A 24,079-nucleotide genomic window follows, 5' to 3' on the forward strand; every position below is an offset into this window, starting at 1 on the left:
TATGGAAACAGAAAACTGCTAAAAAAAAATTGATACTTCATGTGCTGTTTTGATATTTTTTTTAACTTTTTTTTTTTATGTAGCCACCAGTATTTGACCGATGGCTTTTAGAAGCATGCCAACCTACATGTAGTCTGAGTGGCTAAGCTTGTATGACCTCACATGACCTTAACGAGCAGGTGTAGTGTAAACACCTGCTGCCACCTGTTGCATATGTGTAGCATTGTGACCCAGATAAAAGAATGCAGGAAAAACAAAAACAAAAGGACAAAAGACATGGACCAAAAGAATGCAATGCAAGAAAAAGTGGTTCTCTAAAGTTTACAATGCAAATTTTACTGGAAGAAGGGGGAGTCCTTTGGCTATTTTCACAATGTGTGATATTAGAAAATTGAGTAATGAATGCTGTTGTTTTGTTTGTATTCACTTGTTCTGTGGTCATGTAGAAAATGTGCCGTTTGCGCGGAGATCATAAATGCTTTGTCCTCAATGTATCTGGTATGGAACCTACAGCCTGCATGAACATGTTGAGTGCTTTAAAGTGAACTTGTCAGTTCAATGAATCTATGATGGCATAATGTAGTGGGTTCGATAGGGAGAGATAGGTACATGTACATGAACATGATGTCAACCCCCCTAAAAAAATGGGTGAATTTATTCTTTTGTTTCAAAGCCATCAAGAATATGAATCTGTGACAGGGTTGGGTTAGATATGTTTGGGTGTGGTCAGAATGGGGTGAGGATGGGAACACGCCCATCAAAGAGTTGTTGCTTTACTCCCACCTAGACTGCTCAGTGCTGATGCTACAGTCTGATATCCTTCTGCTTCATAGCCAATACTAATTGGAATCTGTGACAGGGTAGATTTGGGTGTGGTCAGGGTGTGGTCAGGGTGTGGTCAGGGTGGGGTGGGTTGTTACTTTATTCCTACCTAGGCTGCTGAGTGCTGATGCTGCCGTGTGTCTATCCTTCTGCTTCATAGCCAATACTAACTGGAATCTGTGATGTGTCAATGCTTCCCTGTAGTTGCCTTTAGAGAAGAAGGCTGCTCCTAGATTACCATGGGCTCTACACTCACCAACTTGATCACCTATATGGAAAAACCACATCCAAAATGTCATAATTTCACACCGATTTACAGAGGGTGAAATACAGATGACTTTCTAGGGAAGGAAGGGGGGGGGTAGTAGGAGGGGAGGGCATACGAAGGTGGCGGGGGGGGGGGGGGGGGGACACTCATCTATCCACCGCATCCAAACTTTTGGAACTGTGAAAATAAATATGAATACAAACATAGAGCAAGGACCCTTTTATGATACAAGCTAGCTGTCTACTACATGTAGTTCAATAGTAGGATATTTCTTTCCTAAGGGTGCACTGAACCAATTCAAGCCCCATTGAAAACAGTGTCAAATTAACAACGTTCAGGGCCAAATAACATGCAAGCCGACATCACTGGGGTTTCTCAAACAAAAATTAAAGTATTGTCTTGTCCTTCATCTTTTTATTTCTTTTCAATTTCGGGTAGACTAGCCAATTACATTTTTAAATATTCACACCAAAACAAAATCACCTCCCGAAAAGTGATAGTTCCCAAGCCTGCATGTAGCCATTTTACAAGTGGCAACCTTCCACTTTCACAGGCAAATAGGACCCATTTTTCAACCGTTATTTTATCAAGCCTGCCCTCAGATGGAAGCCCAAAAACCAGGGAGTTGATCCTTGGGTATATTCACACAATTCCACCATTTTTAAAGCCAAACCGTCTCCGTTTTCAAAAGAAATTGTGGGGACACTTTTTATGCTAATGAGCTCGCGTAGAAATTCTCACTTGAATTAGTTCACTGCACCCCTAAGGGAACCGCAGAACAAACTGGAAGCAACAGAATGACCTGAGGTCACTAGGGTCAATGAGGTCACCAGAGCCTGGTCATCAGGGGCTGACCACTGAGTACAGTGTGGATTGATAGAGACCAGGCAAACATGACCGAGGCATAAATATTGTGCCTATCAAGGGGTCATTTTCTCACATTAATCTTCGTTTCATTTCACCACAAAATTCTAGTGTTTGTTAAGATGGTCTAGTTCTCCAAAAGCAAGCACCCAACTTGTCTAGATTAAGAAACTTAACAAATTCTCCCTCTTGTTGGAAGAAACTAAACTCAAAAAAAAATCAGATATTGCTGAGTTGTGTATCATTTGACTGAGGAATTCTTTAACTCCTGGATGTTAAATATAAAAAAATATATATTTAAAGAGTAAAGCTCTTCTTAAAAATATTTTGTACATCTAAAATCAATCCGAAACTCCGTTAAGCTTTCTCTAAAAAAAAATATCCAACCCAAACTGGCTTTTGTTTGATTTTATTTACCTGTACATGTACATGTACCAGTACATAGGGTATAATATTTATTGTTTCAACATTCTCCAAAATGTGCAGGAATTACTTGAGGAAAAAGGGGAAAAGTTGAAGAAAAAAAATCAGATATTGAAAAGCTAGTTGCTTTCTAAACAATTTACATGTAGGAGAGGACTAGCAGCCCTTGAAATAATTTTCAAAAATCAATTTTTGAACATTAATCATCAATATCATGGTACACACACGATACTGTATTCTCATGCCTAAAATGCTACACAGATTTTCTTTACCAAGTGAAGAAAGGTTTTAGATCACATCCTGTTGAAGAGGTCAAGCCATCAGTCAGTCAGCCCAGGCTGATTACCCCAATGGGGGCAAGTCAGTACCCCCTCAACACCTACCAGGGTCTCCTGGGTTCACTTACGCCCATTAGGGGTCTCAGCATGCACCCCTAAATGGCTTCAGTGACTGCTAATGGGTTCATATCTCTGCTAAATGGATACATCTTTCACTTCCACAGGAAACCAACAGTAAATCTTTTCTGAAGTACTTGTTTATTCAAGAGTTGTTTGATAGGGTTAAAATATTCGACTTTTTAGGAATATGAGGGATTTTAAAATTAACAAAGTTCTTCTTTGACACCTAATTAAAATAGCATAAATGACACTTTTCTGGCACTAGTAAAGTTAGACTGTTGAACTTTTGCCATTTAACTTTGATTTAAATCTCAATATGAATCGGATGAACAACTACTCCAAGGAAAAAACAAACGAAGGACACAAAAATAGAATCTGTCTCGAACAATGTCTTTTTAACTTTCCTTTTTCAAATCCCCCCCCATATTTTTCAGCTTCCTATACATACATCAACCCTCATTGTATTTTTCGAACAATAAAATCCAATTCAATTTTTTTTCCAAAATGATTTAATAATAATTAATAATAATTGTGCTTATATAGCGCTTTCCATCGTATCAACAATCTCAAAGTGCTTTACAATTATTACCCAGTTCATCAGGCCATGGGACCACGCGGCAGCCGATATCAGCGCTCAATCGGTCCTCGACCCTCACAGGTACCCATTTATACTCCTGGCTGGAGAGAGGCAATTGTAGTTAAGTGTCTTGCCCAAGGGCACAAACACCATGTTCCTGGCAGGGTTTGAACCATGCACCTTCGTACATGAGTCAAACACCGTAACCACTGGACCATGGTATTCTATGTACATTTCACAAGCTATTGCCATTTTTTAGTTTGCCTTTACAAAGATCCTGCAATGATCAAAATGTTCAGCATTCTTACTTTAATGAAATAAATGTTTAATCCATAAATTAATGTACTGCCTCAAACTGCCCTGCCTGTTTCTCCTTGTACCAACCCAGATTGTCCTAGTACTGCATGGTTTTATGGTTGATCAAGGAGTAAATACAATGTAACACAATGTGCTTATTATTATCTTACATAGTTAGGACTTACCTAATGACTTGGCTACGGCCAGATCTTGTTGCATGTAAGCCACAGCCTTGTCTGTGTTGGCTAAACCCCAGTGAGCGCTGCTTAGCGCGGAGAAGACGGATCCTCTCAGCTTCAGACTGCATGTTCCTGTACACGATAACACAAACAGAAAAGAAAACCACCGATGAAACATGTACAAAGTCTATGGGATTTGGGATAGAAGAACAAGAAGACGTAGAAAAAAACAAACAAAAAAAAACAAAAACAAAAACAAAGGCTCAGCCAGCCATCATGAAGAAATGAAGGTTTAGAAAAAAGTAAGGGTCCATACAGTGCGGCCTCCATGTTGCAAACTGCCTAATGATTTCATTCATTTCAGTGCAAGAATTGTGTCTTTATTACTGTGGGTTTTTCCCTGACAATTTGATACCACTTCACAAGTAGACAAAAATACTTCATCAAGCATCTAAACTGTTGAATTCACTGATCGCTGCGACAGAGGAAACTTCAAAGAAAGGGTAGATACAGTGCGGCCTCCACGTTGCAAACTGCCTAATGATTTCATTCATTTCAGTGCAAGAATTGTGTCTTTATTACTGTGAGTTCCCCTCCCCCCTCCCGACAATTTGATACCACTTCACAAGCAGACAAAAATACTTCATCAAGCATCTAAACTGTTGAATTCAATGATCGCTGCGACAGAGGAAACTTCAAAGTAAGGGTCGATACAGTGCGGCCTGCACGTTGCAAACTGCCTAATGATTTCATTCATTTCAGTGCAAGAATTATGTCTTTATTACTGTCAGTCCCCCCCCCCCCCCCCGACAATTTGATACCACTTCACAAGCAGAAAAAAATACTTCATCAAGCATCTAAACTGTTGAATTCACTGATCGCTGTGACAGAAAAAAACTTCGAAGAAAGGGTCGATACAGTGCAGCCTCCATGTTGCAAACTGCCTAATGATTTCATTCATTTCAGTGCAAGAATTGTGTCTTTATTACTGTGGGTTTTTCCCTGACAATTTGATACCACTTCACAAGCAGACAAAAATACTTCATCAAGCATCTAAACTGTTGAATTCACTGATCGCTGTGACGGAAAAAAACTTCGAAGAAAGGGTCAATACAGTGCGGCCTCCATGTTGCAAACTGCCTAATGATTTCATTCATTTCAGTGCAAGAATTGTGTCTTTATTGCTATGAGTTTTTCCCCGACAATTTGATACCACTTCGCAAGCAGACAAAAATACTTCATCAAGCATCTAAACTGTTGAATTCACTGATTGCTGTGATGGAGGAAACTTCAAAGTAAGGGTCGATACAGTGCGGCCTCAACGTTGCAAACTGCCTAATGATTTCATTCATTTCAGTGCAAGAATTGCGTCTTCATAACTGTGAGTTTTGTCTCTCCACAATTTGTTAAATACTTCATCAGGCATCAAAACTGTTGCATTCACTGATCGCTGCGACAGAGGATACTTCAAAGAAGAGCTCTGCTTTGCCCAAACATTTACGACCTGATGCAGACTGCATTAATGCATCAGATCTGAAATATGATGGTTGCTAAACAGTTCGTGTTCGGCGTGATGAGCCTTCATCTGATGGTCCGTTGCACCGATGGTAATGGGATGTGTAAGACCTCCATTGGGCATGGATGGGCGTGTCCTCCTACTTGGAACCAGTGGGGTGGCAGTTGCTACAAGGCTGTCATGGAGGAGCTGACGTGGTCCCAGGCAAAAGATGAGTGCGTCAAGATGGGAGGTGTCTTGGTCGCGCCACGGTCTCAGGAGGAAACTGATTTCCTCCTGCAACTACTGCTGGCCCGGTTTTGGATCGATTGCAATGATATCGAGCAAGAAGGTGTGTTTAGATATTTAAAGCCAGATTTTGTTATTTCATTTGGAATTAAAGTATACAAACAAAACCTGAGATCTTTCTTTTCACAAATTGTTTGATAAATGAATACTATGTTTCTTTTATTGTTGTCTCTCTTTTTTTGGATAGGTGTTTGGAAGTGTCAGGATGGAAACACTGACGTGGAGTACAGAAATTGGGCCAATGTTAACGCACAGTGGCCACAACCTGATAATTCTGGAGGAATTGAGCACTGCGCTGAGGCCTACAAGGCTGGGATATGGAATGACTTGGGGTGTAATCTGCAACGCCACGCAATCTGCAAATCTGCCATCGGCCAGCACTACGACTGCACTTTCTAAAGATCCGCAGGGGACTGAATAAAGGCACACAGGATCGTTTGCATTTTATGCATTTTGTTCGTTTCCGGTTATAACACCACTCCAAATTCAAGGAAGAATGTTCAAAACCTACTCTGCCAAAGTTTTCGCTCAGTGGATATTACACTTTTGCCGAGAAATCATTAAAAAAATCATGCACAACCTTTTGATCAAAAAACAACATTTTGTCTATAAAATCTTGCTTTCCCCAAAAACTCAGTCAACTGACTGATCGTTAGAAATCACCTACTATGTATATTTCTTCTAAATGACAGCAAGCCAGATGGAATAATTTCACAGGGTGTTTAATACAAGTGCAATCAATAATCCAAGTAAGATTGTTGAGAACAATTCGGTAGGTTACTTTTTGGATAAATGCAAATGATCCTATATGCCTTTAAAAAAAGAATGAACATAGGAATAGTGCTCAAGGTTTTATGTGAATCTACAAGAGCTGAAACTCATTCTGGTCAGTTCCATCTTCTCATCTTCAAGACACAAATAGAGAGGATTTTTATCATCTTGATCAAAGAACTCTTAACCATTCTACATGTAATGATTCTGCTAACATTTCTCTGAAAAGCTGTCTACTGAAGTGCTTGATAAAAATTAACACTTTCATCTCTGGCTATGCTACCATGTTTGATGGAAGATGGTGAAATGTATATATGGATAAAATAATAATGACTATGGGAAAGTATGTTTATCTGGTCTTTGGAAGATTAGTTTCTTGTCTATACTTTATCAAATTTTCTTTCTTGTTAAAATTTTATTTCCATGGCTTTTATGCATTACACTGATTTTATAAAACTCCTGTTTACTACTCATCTCTCAGAGACAAAACAGGTTTAAATACTGCTGAGTGCCTGGCAATTATTGATTTAATTCAGTAACAATGAATACACAAAAGGTTCAATCATGCATATCCCAGCAAAATATAGGCATTGCCCTCTAAGATGGCTGCTACGCATTATGTATATAGAATTGCAGCAGAAGTTGCAGCAGTATTCAAGGGCACCCTGTCTATCAACCCCTTGAACTGGTTTTGACAGTGACATCGTTTAATCCATATAGGGGCTCTGCCTGGTGACTAGCCTGTACAAAAGCTATAGTAGAGGAAAATGGATTAATTATGGTGAGGGTTTGTGACAGTTCAATCAGTAGGAGGGATTTAAGTGGTTATTACAACTCAGACTCATAATAATCCATTACCGCTGCCGGACGTCTCTTGTTTATGCTTGCATCGACTACATGTATGTGCCTCTGTCATGTTTGTGCAGCCTTAAAGTTACTTACTGCTCCTTGACTGCAATAAATGACACCTACTCCAATTTCAAGTAGTGGAATAAGTGAAAAATTAATAACGGACTGGATATGTTTTTGTCACCGCGTTTTTTGGTTGTTTTTTTGGGGGGGGGGGGGCTGAAGGAGAGATGCCTATTGTTGAATCGTTGCGTCACCGATCAATGCCATGCGACAGGGACAGCTTCTAATTTGTCTAAACATCTCACTTGTCAAATTAAATGGAATATCAGGAGTGGAAGTTGAGCTTTTCAAGATCATTTCACCACTAGATGCCGTCTGGATACCATCTGAAATATGAAGGTGTCCAAATGGTTCATCTTTGGCTTGATAAGCCTTCAATTGAGGATGGGTTGCACTGGTGGTAACGAGATGTGTAAGGCCTTTGTTAACAGTCGCAGATGGGCCTGTCCCCCTCCTTGGATCCAGTGGGGAGGCAAATGCTACAGAGCCATCATGGAACGCCTGACATGGTTTGAGGCAAAAGATGAGTGCATCAAGATGGGAGGTGTCTTGGTCGCGCCACAGTCTCAGGAGGAAACTGATTTCCTTGTACAACTACTGCCAACCGAGTTTTGGATCAATTGCAATGATATCGAGCAAGAAGGTGTGTTTAAAAATTATAAGTCCAGATTTTGTTTGACATTTCATTTTGAATTACATGTAAGTCAGTTACAAAGCCCCCAGAAATCTTTCTTGTCAAAAACTGTTTGATATTATGTACAAATGCATACAGTGTACATATTTTCCCTTAGTGTTGTTTCTCTTTTTTGGGGGATAGGTGTTTGGAAGTGTCAGGATGGAAACACTGACGTGGAGTACAGCAACTGGTCCAGAATTGAGCACTGGGAACAACCTGATAATAGTGGAGGTACCGGTAATGAGGACTGCGCCGAAACCTGCGCTGGAGAATGGAATGATTTGGCCTGCAATGAGCGACGCCAAGCAATCTGCAAATCTGCCATCGGCCAGCACCCCAAATGCACTTTCTAATTACAATGTACTCACAGGGAACTCATTATAAAAAAAAGAAGGAACAAAGAAATTGTGCTCAAGGTTATATCTGCATTCACAAGAGCTTAAACTCATTCTGCTCTATCAGTCCCATCTTCTCATCTTCAAGACACAAGCAGAGAGGATTTCGATATCATCTCGATACGGACATCAAAGAACTGTTAACAATCGTAATGATTCTGCTGGGACTTCTCTCAATGGCTGTCTACTACATGAACTGATTGATAAAATGTATAACTTTGTAAATCTCTGGCTATACTACTGTGTTTGAAGATGGTGAAACGGATGGAGTAAGGAACTTTTCTACAAGTGGTTCTACCATGAACAATTTCAAGTTAACTCAACACTGCAAAAACTGTAGTGTTAATTTAACACCATTCGGTATCTATATAGGACAACACCATTAAGATTTAACACCAGATGGTCCTATATAGATACCAACAGTGTAAATTTAACACTGCAGTTTTTGCAGTGAATTTCTCTCAGCACTTTGCAACGAATCTTGTTGAATATTTTGTGATAAACCAAAGGCCTACATGTACCGTGTGCTTTGTACTTATAAATAAAATTGAGAAACCAAGCTCAGTGTTAAATGTTAATATACAACATTTGCTTTTGCTGTAATATTCAGAAATGGATGGATTTATCGATGTTCATAGATGCTGCAAAAAACATGAAAACAAAGTGTTGTTCTTATAGTCTGGCTCTCTGACCCTACTTCAGACAAAACGGAGCAGTTGGATAAAATACTAATATGACTATGGGAAATTACAGTTGATCTACATGTAGTCTTTGGAAATAAATGCATAGATTAGCTTAACATCTCTATGCTTTAGCAAATTTTCTTTTGTATTTTGTTTAATTTCTGTGGCTTTTATGCATTACTCTGGCTTTAAAGGCGTTTATTATCCTCTCTCTCTCAGTGACACAATGTGGAGAAATACCCCCCGTCAAAATCTACCAATCTATCTATCAAATTGGGTTCATATTGGTACAATTGACAGGCTTAATAACTGAAGGCGTCAAGCATTGACTGACAGTAACAGATATGGTGGGTTTAAGTACAGCTGAGTGCCTGGCAATGATTGGTTTAATTCAATAACAATGAATGTACACAGAAGATTCACTTATGCATATTTCTTGGACAAAACAATGTCAGTTCTTGTCGTTTGTGAGATCAATAGGCCTATCATCTCACAGACATTTCTGACGTTACAATGTATGTGAGTGATGTTCTGTTGGGGGTAGGGCTGTCCCGAATATACTGAATATTCGATTTTCAACCGAATATTTGAATAGCTTTTTGCCGGTTCGAATATTCAAGGGGAAAAAAAAAAAAAACCAAAGAAAAAAAAAACTATGTACGTACACACTTGTCTGTGATGTTATTTCAATTGTAAAACTGCGGCACTTTATTGTCAGATGCCACTTTTTTTGTCAACGGTAACTTTTTGTTGACGACAGTTTATTGTTCCAATCCTTTTAGCAGGTTAAAGCCTAAAATTACAAAATACTGACTGCAAACACTCTAGCGGCCTATAATATCGATCACCGCATGCAATTTTAACCGGTGCGCTTTGCATGGAACTTTGACCAGTGCGGCACCAATTGCAGCTGGTGGGTTTCAAATACTCGAATATCCGATCAAACAGTTTCGAATCAAATACTACATGGTCAATGAAAAAGACTGTGTCACATTTGTTGACACGATTGTATGTTGCGGTCACGTGATGGCCAACTTTCAGCAAGCTGTTGTCTTATGCACTGCATGTAATATCTCTTGAAATATGAGTGGCTTAAACTGCTAAAGATGCTTCAATGTGAGTTGCCTGTCGGTTGTTTGTTGGTATGACGTCACAGGTGGCATGGTCTATTGTGAATGGTTCCTACAAACAATGCACGGATTGCAATCTTGCTGGGCAAGGGATCAAAATGAGGGAAATTTTGAATTGATATTTGATCCAACTTCACTGTGGCATTTATTGTAAATTTCTGAGTCTGTCTGAATAGAACACAATCTGTTTCGTCATTGAGATTTAGTTGGTACTGAGGTATCCACTACTTTATCATGCCAACAAAAAATTGATTTCAGATTGACTTCTTAAGCAAAATGTTGGAGGGTATTAAGTGAGGTGTAATGAAGGGTGTTCAAATTAATTGTATCGAAAAGACTCTTAAGTTAATCAGTGAAACATGGCAGTCAGAATCGTGGTCTGTATAAATCTGTTGCTACAATACACTGGCGTTGCTAGGGAAACGGATCCGTGGCTTCACTCAGTTGGTATAGATTGATAAAAATGCTGACATTGGCTTTGAGCTCTGTTTAATGCAAAACAACTCTTTTGCTAGACACCAGACATTGAGAAATAATGATGGTGGCCAACTGGTTTGTCTTCAGCTTGATGAGCCTTCATCTGATGGCCGGTTGCACTGGTGGTAATGGGATGTGTAAGACCTCCATTGGGCATAGATGGGCGTGTCCTCCTACTTGGATCCAGTGGGGTGGCAAATGCTACAAAGCCATCTTGGAGGAGCTGACTTGGTATGAGGCAAAAGATGAATGCATCAAGATGGGAGGTGTCTTGGTCGTGCCACAGTCTCAGGAGGAAACTGATTTCCTCATGCAACTACTGCCACCCTGGTTCTGGATCAATTGCAATGATCTTGACACAGAAGGTTTGTTGAAATACATGTAACTATTCTGATTTTTTTCCTCAGATCGTTCAGATCCTCATTGAAAAAAACAAAGGCCATTTGTTTGGCGTTTGTGAATCAATCGGTATAAAGAATAGTAGTTTAACTGAAATCACCCAAGCACTCTATGGCTTTATGGATCCTTTAGGGAATAAATACAATGTAATACAATGTAATACAATGAAATACAATGTAATACAATGTAGTACAGGTGCTAATGGCTAAACTTCCACCTTTGGATTATTTTGTTGTTGGTAGGTACTTGGAAGTGTCGGGATGGGACTGGTGAGGTGGAATACAGGAATTGGTTGAAGGATGGAAAACAACCTGATGATACCGGTATTAATGGTAGTAGTGAGGACTGCGCTGAAGTGTATGAATTCCCATCTGGAGAATGGAATGATCTGGAATGTTTAAGGCTACGCCCTGCAATCTGCAAAGCTGCTATCAGCCTGCTTGGCAGTTGCAATTCCTAGAACGCACAATGAACATGGACTGGTGAACCAAGAATGCCCATATCTACATTCGAACCTTCAACATTTCATTATATACCTGGCATTTTTTTACGGTGTGTTACAAAATGATGAATAACATTATACAAAGGTGTATATGCAATTCTAAGGCCATTTATTTTTAATTACTTGGATTAGGAAATCGCCGCCAAAAAAATCAAATTCGAAATGTAAAAAAAAAAAAAAAATCGCCTTCCTAGTTGTGATCACAAGATCTTAATTCACTTTTAAACCGGAATCCCAGAGTCTAGCCCAAAAATAGAGAAAGAAATCACCGTACATTTCCACACACCTTTTTTTAAAACACCAAAAATCCTAGTGTTTTAAAAAAAAATGGCCTAATTGACGAAAAACATATGTACATGTATATATGTAAGTGATTACATTTATGTGAAACTTATTGTGAATTGAAGGCATTACTACACATTGGACAAACAAAAAAGATGGAAAACACTAAAATGAAAAGCTAAAGGGGCGCTATTCCAACCGCTGTTCAAGACACACAACCAATTCAGTATGAACAATTAAATAAAATGTGAACAATTTAACTAATTCAGCAATTTTTTTTTAAGGAATGTGGTTTACATGTTCATGTTTTAACATTAGTAAGTTGGGCGATGTCAGCATAAAAATTTAAAAGGATAGAAATGTTGCTTAAAGTGTATTTTAAGAAAAATCAGAAAATTCAATTGAATTAAATTTAAAGAAACTGATCAATACGTTTTTTTGGACATACATTGTAACAGGTGTCTCTGAAAAATGCCAACAAAAAATTGAAGTAAAAGTCTAAGTCACTTGATCATTGATTTGTGAAATATTGAGCAAAAACCTGTTGAGTTAATTTAACACCATTCGGTATCTATATAGGACAACACCAGTAAGATTTAACACCAGATGGTCCTATATAGATACCAACAGTGTAAATTTAACACTTCAGTTTTTGCAGTGAATTTCTCTCAGCACTTTGCAACGAAACTTGTTGAATATTTTGTGGTAAACCAAAGGCCTACATGTACCGTGTGCTTTGTACTTATAAATAAAATTGAGAAACCAAGCTCAGTGTTAAATGTTAATATACAACATTTGCTTTTGCTGTAATATTCAGAAATGGATGGATTTATCGATGTTCATAGATGCTGCAAAAAACATGAAAACAAAGTGTTGTTCTTATAGTCTGGCTCTCTGACCCTACTTCAGACAAAACGGAGCAGTTGGATAAAATACTAATATGACTATGGGAAATTCCAGTTGATCTACATGTAGTCTTTGGAAATAAATGCATAGATTAGCTTAACATGTCTATGCTTTAGCAAATTTTCTTTTGTATTTTGTTTAATTTCCGTAGCTTTTATGCATTACTCTGACTTTCAAGGCGTTTATCCTTCCTCTCTCTCTCAGTGACACAATGGGGAGAGATACCCCACAGTCAAAATCTACCAATTTATCTATCAAATTGGGTTCATATTGGTACAATTGACAGGCTTGTTAACTGAAGGCGTCAAGCATTGACTGACAGTAACAGATATGGTGGGTTTAAGTACAGCTGAGTGTCTGGCAATGATTGGTTTAATTCAATAACAATGAATACACAAAAGGTTCACTTATGCATATTTTTTGGACAAAACAATGCCAGTTCTTGTCGTTTGTGAGATCAATATCATCTCACAAACATTTCTGTGACTGACGTTACAATGTATGTGAGTGATGTTCTGTTGGGGGTAGGGCTGTCCCAAAGATACTGAATACTCGATTTTCAACTGAATATTTGAATAGCTTTTTGCTGGTTCGAATATTCAAGAGAGAGAAAAAAAAAAAAAAAGAAAAATAAACCTATGTACGTACACACTTGTCTGTGGTGTTATTTCAATTGTAAAACTACGGCACTTTATTGCCATTTGCCACTTTTTTGTCAACGGTAACTTTTTGTTGACGGCAGTTTATTGTTCCAATCCTTTTAGCAGGTTAAAGCTTAAAATTATAAAATACTTACTTCAAAACACTCTAGTGGCCTATAATAAGGATCACCGCATGCAATTTTAACCGGTGTGCTTTGCGTGGAACTTTGACCAGTGCGGCGCCAAGTTGCAGCTGGTGCATTTCAAATACTCGAATATCCGATCAAACAGTTTCGAATCAAATACTACATGGTCAATGAAAAGACCGTGTCACATTTGTTGACACGATTGTACATGTATGTTGCGGTCACGTGATGCCAACTGTCAGCAAACTGTTGTCTTATGCACTGCATGTAATATCTCTTGAAATATGAGTGGCTTAAACTGCTAAAGATGCTTCAATGTGAGTTGCCTGTTGGTCGCCTGTTGGTATGACGTCACAGGTGGCACGATCTATTGTGAATGACTCCTACAAACAATGCACGGATTGCAATCTTGCTGGGCAAGGGATCAAAATGAGGGAAATTTTGAATTGATATTTGATCCAACTTCTCTGTGGCATTTATTGTAAATTTCTGAGTCTGTCTGAATAGAACACAATCTGTTTCGTCATTGAGATTTAGTTGGTACTGAGGTATCCACTACTTTATCATGCCAACAAAAAATTGATTTCAGATTGACTTCTTAAGCAAAATGTTGGAGGGTATTAAGTGAGGTGTAATGAAGCGTGTTCAAATTAATTGTATCGAAAAGACTCTTAAGTTAATCAGTGAAACATGGCAATCGGGATCGTGGTCTGTATAAATCTGTTGCTACAATACACTGGCGTTGCTAGGGAAACGGACCCGTGGCTTCACTCAGTTGGTATAGATTGATAAAAATGCTGACATTGGCTTTGAGCTCTGTTTAATGCAAAACAACTCTTTTGCTAGACACCAGACATTGAGAAATAATGATGGTGGCCAACTGGTTCGTCTTCGGCTTGATGAGCCTTCATCTGATGGCCGGTTGCACTGGTGGTAATGGGATGTGTAAGACCTCCATTGGGCATAGATGGGCGTGTCCTCCTACTTGGATCCAGTGGGGTGGCAAATGCTACAAAGCCATCACTGAGCCTCTGACATGGTTCGGGGCAAAAGATGAGTGCATCAAGATGGGAGGTGTCTTGGTTGCGCCACAGTCTCAGGAGGAAACTGATTTCCTCGTGTATCTACTGCCAACCAAGTTCTGGATCAATTGCGATGATCTTGACACAGAAGGTTCGTTGAAATACATGTAACTATTCTGAATTTTTTCCTCAGATCGTTCAGATCCTCATTGAAAAAAACAAAGGCCATTTGTTTGGCGTTTGTGAATCAATCGGTATAAAGAATAGTACATGTAGTTTTAGTAAAAAATAGTAGTTTAAGTCCCTGTACTGCCCCAAACCAACCTGCCTGTTACTGTAGTACTGCCTAACTGAAATCACCCAAGCACTCTATGGCTTTATGGATTCTTTAGGGAATAAATACAATGTAATACAATGTAATACAATGTATTACAATGTAATACAATGTAGTACAGGTGCTAATGGGCTAAACTTCGCTGGATTATTTTGTTGTTGGTAGGTACTTGGAAGTGTCAGGATGGTACTGGTGAGGTGGAATACAGGAATTGGTTGAAGGATGGAAAACAACCTGATGATACCGGTATTAATGGTAGTAGTGAGGATTGCGCTGAAGTGTATGAATTCCCATCTGGAGAATGGAATGATCTGGAATGTTTAAGGCCACGCCCTGCAATCTGCAAAGCTGCTACCAGCCTGCTTGGCAGTTGCAATTCCTAGAACGCACAATGAACATGGACTGGTGAACCAAGAATGCCCATATCTAGATTAAAACCTTAACATTTCATTACATACCTGGCATTTTTTACGGTGTGTTACAAAATGATGAATAACATTATACAAAGGTGTATATGCAATTCTAAGGCCATTTATTTTTAATTACTTGGATTAGGAAATCTCCGCCAACAAAATAAAATTGGAAATGGAAAAAAAAAAAAAATCGCCTTCCTAGTTGTGATCACAAGATCTTAATTCAATTTTAAACCGGAATCCCAGAGTCTAGCCCAAAAATAGAGAAAGAAATCACCGTACATTTCCACACACCTTTTTTTTTTAACACCAAAAATCCTAGTGTTTTAAAAAAAAAATGGCCTAATTGACGAAAAACATATGTACATGTATATATGTAAGTGATTACATTTATGTGAAACTTATTGTGAATTGAAGGCATTATTTTTACTACACATTGGACAAACAAAAAAGATGATAAACACTAAAATGGAAAGCTAAAGGGGCGCTATTCCAACCGCTGTTCAAGACACACAACCAATTCAGTATGAACAATCAAATAAAATGTGAACAAGTTAACTAATTCAGCAATTTTTTTTTAAGGAATGTGGTTTACATGTTCATGTTTTAACATTAGTAAGTTGGGCGATGTCAGCATAAAAATTGAAAAGGATAGAAATGTTGCTTAAAGTGTATTTTAAGAAAAATCAGAAAATTCAATAGAATTAGATTTAAAGAAACTGATCAATACGTTTTTTTGGACATACATTGTAAAAGGTGTCTCTGAAAAATGCTTACCAACAAAAACTTGAAGTAAAGTCTAAGTCACTTGATCATTGATTTGTGAAATATTGAGCAAAAAACTGTAGTGTTAATTTAACACCATTCGGTATCTATATAGGACAACACCAGTAAGATTTAACACCAGATGGTCCTATATAGATACCAACAGTGTAAATTTAACACTTCAGTTTTTGCAGTGAATTTCTCTCAGCACTTTGCAACGAAACTTGTTGAATATTTTGTGGTAAACCAAAGGCCTACATGTACCATGTGCTTTGTACTTGAAAATAAAATTGCGAAACCAAGCTCAGTGTTAAATGTTAATATACAACATTTGCTTTTGCTGTAATATTCAGAAATGGATGGATTTATCGATGTTCGTAGATGCTGCAAAAATCATGAAAACAAGTGTTGTTCTTATAGTCTGGCTCTCTGACCCTACTTCAGACAAAATGGAGCAGTTGGATAAAAAACTAATATGACTATGGGAAATTACAGTTGATCTACATGTAGTCTTTGGAAATAAATGCATAGCTTAACACGTCTATGCTTTAGCAAATTTTCTTTTGTATTTTGTTTAATTTCCGTGGCTTTTATGCATTACTCTGACTTTAAAGGCGTTTATTATCCTCTCTCTCTCAGTGACACAATGCGGAGAGATACCCCCCAGTCAAAATCTACCAATCTATCTATCAAATTGGGTTCGTATTGGTACAATTGACAGGCTTGTTAACTGAAAGCGTCAAGCATTGACTGACAGTAACAGATATGGTAGGTTTAAGTACAGCTGAGTGCCTGGCAATGATTGGTTTAATTCAATAACAATGAATACACAAAAGGTTCACTTATGCATATTTCTTGGACAAAACAATGCCAGTTCTTGTCCTTTGTGAGATGAATATCATCTCACAAACATTTCTGTGAATGACGTTACAATGTATGTGAGTGATGTTCTGTTGGGGGTAGGGCTGTCCCGAATATACTGAACATTTGATTTTCAACCGAATATTTGAATAGCTTTTTGCCGGTTCGAATATTCAAGAGAAAAAAAAAAAACCAAAGAAAAAAAAACTATGTACGTACCGGTACACACTTGTCTGTGATGTTATTTCAATTGTAAAACTGCGGCGCTTTATTGTCAGATGCTACTTTTTTGTCAACGGCAACTTTTAGTTGACGGCAGGTTATTGTTCCAATCCTTTTAGCAGGTTAAAGCCTAAAATTATAAAATGCTTAGGCCTACTGCAAACACTCTAGCGGCCTATAATATCGATCACCGCATGAAATTTTAAACGGTGCGCTTTGCGTGGAACTTTGACCAGTGCGGCACCAAGCTGCAGCTGGTGGGTTTCAAATATTTGAATATTCGATCAAACATAGTTTCGAATAATTAAATACTACATGGTCAATGAAAAGACTGTGTCACATTTGTTGACACGATTGTATGTTGCGGTCACGTGATGCCAACTTTCAGCAAACTGTTGTCTTATGCACTGCATGTAATATCTCTTGAAATATGAGTGGCTTAAACTGCTAAAGATGCTTAAATGTGAGTTGCCTGTTGGTCGCCTGTTGGTATGACGTCACAGGTGGCACGATCTATTGTGAATGACTCCTACAAACAATGCACGGATTGCAATCTTGCTGGGCAAGGGATCAAAATGAGGGAAATTTTGAATTGATATTTGATCCAACTTCTCTGTGGCATTTATTGTAAATTTCTGAGTCTGTCTGAATAGAACACAATCTGTTTCGTCATTGAGATTTAGTTGGTTCTGAGGTATCCACTACTTTATCATGTCAATAAAAATATTGATTTCAGATTTCTGAAGCGAAATGTTGGAGGGTATCGAGTGAGGTGTAATGAAGCGTGTTCGAATTCATTGTATCCAAAGGACTCTTAAGTTAATCCATGAAATAAGGCAATCGGGATCGTGGCCTGTATAAATCTGTTGCTACAATACACTGGCGTTGCTAGGGAAACGGATCCGTGGCTTCACTCAGTTGGTATAGATTGATAAAAATGCTGACATTGGCTTTGAGCTCTGTTTAATGCAAAACAACTCTTTTGCTAGACACCAGACATTGAGAAATAATGATGGTGGCCAACTGGTTCGTCTTCGGCTTGCTGAGCCTTCATCTGATGGCCGGTTGCACCGGTGGTAATGGGATATGTAAGACCTCCATTGGGCATAGATGGGTGTGTCCTCCTACTTGGATCCAGTGGGGTGGCAAATGCTACAAAGCCATCACTGAGCCTCTGACATGGTTCGGGGCAAAAGATGAGTGCATCAAGATGGGAGGTGTCTTGGTTGCGCCACAGTCTCAGGAGGAAACTGATTTCCTCCTGCAACTACTGCCACCCCGGTTCTGGATCAATTGCAATGATCTTGAGAAAGAAGGTTCGTTGAAATATTCTGATTTCTCTTCTCGAATTGTTCAGATCCCTAGTGACAAAAAGGCAATTTGTTTAGCGTTTGTGAATAATTCAGGATGAAAACACTGCAAAAACAGACTTCTTTCATTTTTGACAGTCATGGTTTGTTAAACCTTTAGTCATTGTGCTACCCCAAACCACCCTGCCTGTAACTCACTGTACCACCCAAAACCACCCAAGCACTCCTGGAATAAATAAAATGTAATAAATAAAATGTAATACATTGTAGTACAGGTGCTAAACTTCCACCTTTGAATTCATCTTTGTACAATTTGATGTTGATAGGTACTTGGAAGTGTCAGGATGGCACCAAGGAGGTAGAATACAGGAATTGGTTGAATGATGGAAAACAACCTGACAATATGTTTGGTACTGAGCACTGTGATGAAGTGTATAAATTCCCATCTGGAGAATGGAATGATCTGACATGTTCTAAGACATTTCCTGCAATCTGCAAAGCTGAAATCAACCTGCTTGGCAGATGCAATTCTGCACAATAAACACGGACTGATAAATCAAGAATGCCCATACCTGGATTCGAACTGTCAACATTTCATTTCATACCTGTCTACAACATAATATTACAACGTGTAACAAAATGATGAATAACATACAGATGCATAATTGAGGATAGAAGTGATTACAAGTTCCTTTATATGTGAAACTTATTGTGACATGAAGGCATTTCTACACAATGGACACGAAAAAAAAAGATGGGAAATGCATACCGGGTAGTATGAACAATTAAATAACATGGAGACAATTTCAGTAATTCAGCATATATTTTTCTAAGGAATGTGGTTTAGGCCTACGTGTTCATGTTTTAACATTAGTACCGATATGTTTGGTGATGTCAGCATAAAAACTGAAAAGGACAGAAATGTTGCTTAAAGTGTATTGTAAGAAAAATCAGAAAATGCAATAGAATTAGATTTAAAGAAATTGATACAGTTACATACAATGTAACAGGTGACTCTCAAAACTGCTTACCAACCAAAAAATTGATTGATCAATTGATCCTTGATTTGTGAAATATTGAGCAGTTGGTGCAAGGGTTAGTATTGATATAGGTGTAATGAAGCTTGTTCAAATTAATTGTTTGCAAAGGTACTCTCAACAACTGTCCTACAGGTGTAGCTGATTGATTACTACATGTACATGCTAATAGGTATTCCTTTTGCATACAGTAAATGAGTTACTGTTTGTGTAAAGGTTGACAATTTACTTACAGCACAGCTCCAGTAAGAGCATGCTGTGTTCTACATTATCACATAGTTGATTTAAAGAAATTCCTATTATGTTCAGTCAGTGAGCCCCTTTAGGGCGTGCCCAAGATAAGGATTTACAGGTGGTTGTGGGCTCATTCCTACACCAACCACGGATCCTAGACACCAGGATAAACGACTGTTCTGAGCTCTAGTACAAAATGCACTGAGCGAACTTGCCTTAATTGGTTAGACGCGTGATAACGGGCATTAATACCCGTTGGCGCGTAATCACGAATTAAATTCCAGGTGTCCTATTGTGTTGGGTTTTTGCAAGACATCTAAAATGGAAATATTCATAAAACTGTAAGCAAAACTACTCCTTATTTAAGATTTAATTGTTCCAAAATTGTTTAAAAATAAATACTTCAGGATATAACAGATGGTATTGTGCAGTTTTTGTCGTCATAGATGAAGTATTTACCCGGGAAATAAACGTCAAATTTCGAGGAGAACACCGTTTACCCAAATTTCATTTTTAATTAGGCTTTTATTAAAAAGTTTTAGAGAGATAAGATGCCTAACCGATGAAACAAAAGCAACATTTCATTGTTGATCTTAAAGCTAAAGATATTGTGCTTGGCATTACCATGGTTATGTAGTTATCACTTATCAGAATTCAATAATAAAGACCAAAAACGTAGACTCATGAATATTCAAAAATATAATTCGCTGGCTTGACAGACTTCGAGGCCAGATCGGGCGCAGAGCCTTGCAAATCCGAAAGCCACCGCGCGCAGTGGTCTTTGTTGAAAAGTATTCATGGTATTTGCCACCAGTACAGGCCGTTATCACGCGTCTAACCAGGAGTTTGGCCGAGTCGTTAATCCTTGTGTGTAGGATACGTGCACCAACCACCATGGCTTGCATGATACTCTGTTCCACTTGATTTTCGTTCTCTCCGTTTCATTGCATTCTGAATTTCTTTTGGAAGTCGTTGTTGCTGAAATCACAAGTCATATTTTGGGAACCTGATAATCACTGACTGCCAAATTTTGGTGAGTGTGGAAACTTTTTGACATTTAAAGTGAATTTATTAGACGAGATCAAAATTACAGTTTGTAATAATCATTGTTTGTAAAATTTATAGTTTAATTGTTATGCAATCATGTTCTTGTTGCCTAATACATGTGGATTGCATTTTGGACGTACCAATATAAAGCTGTACATTTGATTTGAGTCATATTCATGTTGATAATTATGCTGCTTTACAGTTGCATCCTTGCGACACAAGCCGCCGTACTGTCATCTTCTGATAAAGCAATCCCACATGAAACACCTTTTAATTAAGGAACGGGTTGACTTTGCATAATTTTGAAATTGTAATATTTGTATAAATTTATTGTGCTTTTTTTTTTAAATTAAGTCTGTAAAATCTGGGGCCAATTTCATAAAGCTGCTTAAGCATAAAATTTGCTTAAGCACAAAAAACCCTTGCTTAATATAATCAGGTTACTGACCAAAACTCCATGTGATGTACATTGCTTGTGACTGGTATTTTGCTGTTTACTTAACATAATAATCGCATGGAGTTTTGGTGGGTAACCTGATTATATTAAGCAAAGGTTTTTTGTGCTTAAGCAGTGCTTAAGCAAATTTTATGCTTAAGCAACTCTATGAAATTGGCCCCTGGTCTGAAAGTCTTCGACTAGAATCACACAAACGTTCATTCTTTTTCCATCGTGATGTGCTGACACTCCTTTTGGAAACATTTTGTTGTAATATTTGACTGTTCACATTGAAATGTATTGCGTAATTACTATTTAAGATTGATTTAGTCCAGTGCGTGAAATTACAGTCGGACATCGGACATTTTCCGACCACTTTCATGGTTTGTCCGACCAAATGCAGATGTGCTCGGACAAAATGTCCGAGCGATTTATGTATTCTTTGTGGAGTTGTCTTTTTCAGAAGTATGAAATAAACGCTTGCACTCAAAAGTATTTTGTTGTTTATTTCCGATGATCCGGTCTGTAATACTTACCGTACGCTGAGCGGCTGCTAACTACATGTACGTGTTGTCTTATATTCACGCAATAGATGCAACGCGTTTACACCCCAATCACACGTATCTTATTCCGCGCAAAACGGTTTGCGCGTGCGCGTATTTTTTAAAAAATGGCGGGCGTACGCGCGCGTACGTGCTCCTAATTATCGGTTCATGAATATTCATTTATTTATCAGCGCGAAAACTCACCAATTAAACCACCCCATATCAGCGATGACATCGCCTCTGACGGTTTCTAAGCACCCCGGTTGGTAAGGAGGCTTCATCAAAATGATAAATACTTTTTAAATTATGAAAATATCATTTTGTAAACTAATTTTATCCAAGTTTGAATTTTGGGATGATTTTGCATGAAAATTTAACTTTTTTCTTGATATCTCATCAAAAAAGGGCATATTTCTAAAAGTGGTTTTTTTACGGAATTTTAACTTCTGAAAAGTAGTGAACGAGGGTGTAATCTTCATTGTTTTCTATGTGGGAACCGAGCTAATATTTTTTTTTTCGTGAATTTTTGTCCTTGAATATCACATTTTTGGCGACATTTCGGCTTGAAAACGCATGTGACACGCGTTGAGCATCAAGAAATGCACACTGGGAAGCTGCTAAACGAGTTCCAAAATGCTGAATCTTGCAGCAAAAACGAAGATTCTGTACTGCTTATGTCTCGTCGAAGTCAAGAAACCTCCGATCTCCATTCACACCACGTTATAAAGGACATGGCAGGCATTGCATGCCCGCACTCGTCATGCTCGTGGGAAGAAATCTGACACCATTCGGCGGCATCACGTGGTCGTCGCCGGCCACCCGTGCCGGGAGTTTGGGCTCGAAACCCCACCACAAACATCGCTTGTGACAGGCACCGCTTTGGAGTCGAGTTTTGGGTGTAATATGCGGGTAAACAGGGATTTGGTTATGTGCAGTAAATATGAAAACTGGTTCAATTTCAAATTAAATTTTGTGATTATGACTTGGCTATTCCTTCTTCCAATGTATTTTTGTGTCATATATTTTTTAGACATGTTAATGTTGCGTTTTGCATTTTTTAATCTTGCTTTATTTCCTTTTCCATTTTTTTTGCAGCTGTAAATGGAGATGTTTTGATTGTCGTTCCTTCTGATGACGATGCAGACCTTGGAATCTACATTACGAGACATGATGAAGAACTCTGTGAAGAATAAAACTATGGCCAGACTTGAACTGAATGAAAAAAATCCTTTTATTTAATATACTTTAAAGATTTTTAATTATTTTAATAATGGAGACTAGACATGCATTAAACAGAAATGTAACCATTAACAAATGTACTCAGAAGTAGTCAGAAGAAATCAAAAGTAAGTTTACCGACTTAGTCTTAGAATAGAATTACATGGCTTCTGCTGACAACCAAGTACATGTATCATCAAGCCAATGCGAAACTAGAGACTTTAATTGTTTATTTAGACAAAATCTCCTGATTAAATCGATATTACAGTATACATCTAGTGAACAAAAATTGCAGTATGGTTATAAGACAAAAATGCATGGGTCTAGTAACATCGGCTGTTCTATTGGATTCGAAATTAGGATTGCAGCAAGGATTTAATTTTTCATTCTAGTGATTTTCGAATAAAAGTGTTTTATTTTACAAATTATTTTGTTGAAAGAACAGAAAGCAAAACACTAAAACTGGTCGGTGTTTAAAACTGAAATTGAAACTAGGGCTTTCAAAAAGAAAGGGATGGAAAGAGAAAATTCAATGAAATAATTATAATAATTTAAATGAGGAATAGGTCTACTGAATACCATTGCTACTTTTCATAAATAATGGATTATCTTGTAATTTAACAGTCTACCAGGTGCAACAATAAAAAATTTCACGGCTTAAACACTCGTGAGTTCCCTATACAATTACACGCAAGCTTCTCATGAAAAGCGTGAAATACGCGAACGAGATCAACTTCTGGTTGAGTGCAAAAAATATTAGCTCAGTTCTCATAAAATGGAAAAATTACAATAATTAATGGACTACTAGGTCAGCCAAGGCAAATTTGCTGGAAAAAAACATTTTCGGAATGATAAAGCAGAACTTTGAGGTTTGTTTTTACGCGTGGAAAGTTCGTGCGCGTTTTTGCGTAGTGACGTCACAAACGCGTGCGTACAGCGTTCTCCCGCGGGATTTCGGGTGGCCATTATCATAATTTATGTGCGCACGCTCAGACCAAGTTGACACTGGTGTCATATTTCACTGACGTACGTGATCATTACACAGTCTAGTACAGCGCGGCGTGCACAGCGATAGATTGGCAT

General features: G+C 38.1%; 1 protein-coding gene and 1 long non-coding RNA gene across 3 annotated transcripts in view; one reads left to right on the forward strand and one right to left on the reverse strand.

Moving 5' to 3' along the window:
* Window positions 1-24,079, reverse strand: part of LOC119730759 (tetratricopeptide repeat protein 28-like) — a 70,536-nt gene that overhangs the window by 17,234 nt on the left and 29,223 nt on the right. For both annotated transcript variants that reach the window (XM_038203784.1, XM_038203785.1), the window contains exons 4-5: window positions 3,835-3,960; window positions 932-1,090 (exon numbers count right to left, since the gene is read on the reverse strand). In XM_038203784.1, the coding sequence (XP_038059712.1) occupies window positions 932-1,090; window positions 3,835-3,960 (285 nt within the window). The remainder of the gene's footprint in view (window positions 1-931; window positions 1,091-3,834; window positions 3,961-24,079) is intronic.
* On the forward strand, window positions 22,260-23,594 carry LOC119730760. Its single transcript, XR_005271391.1, has 2 exons — window positions 22,260-22,687; window positions 22,874-23,594. It is a non-coding gene; the product is annotated as an uncharacterized LOC119730760 (long non-coding RNA).

The sequence above is a fragment of the Patiria miniata genome, unplaced genomic scaffold (assembly GCF_015706575.1).
Source record: "Patiria miniata isolate m_02_andy unplaced genomic scaffold, ASM1570657v1 HiC_scaffold_22, whole genome shotgun sequence".
NCBI classification, from domain to species: Eukaryota; Metazoa; Echinodermata; class Asteroidea; order Valvatida; family Asterinidae; genus Patiria; species Patiria miniata.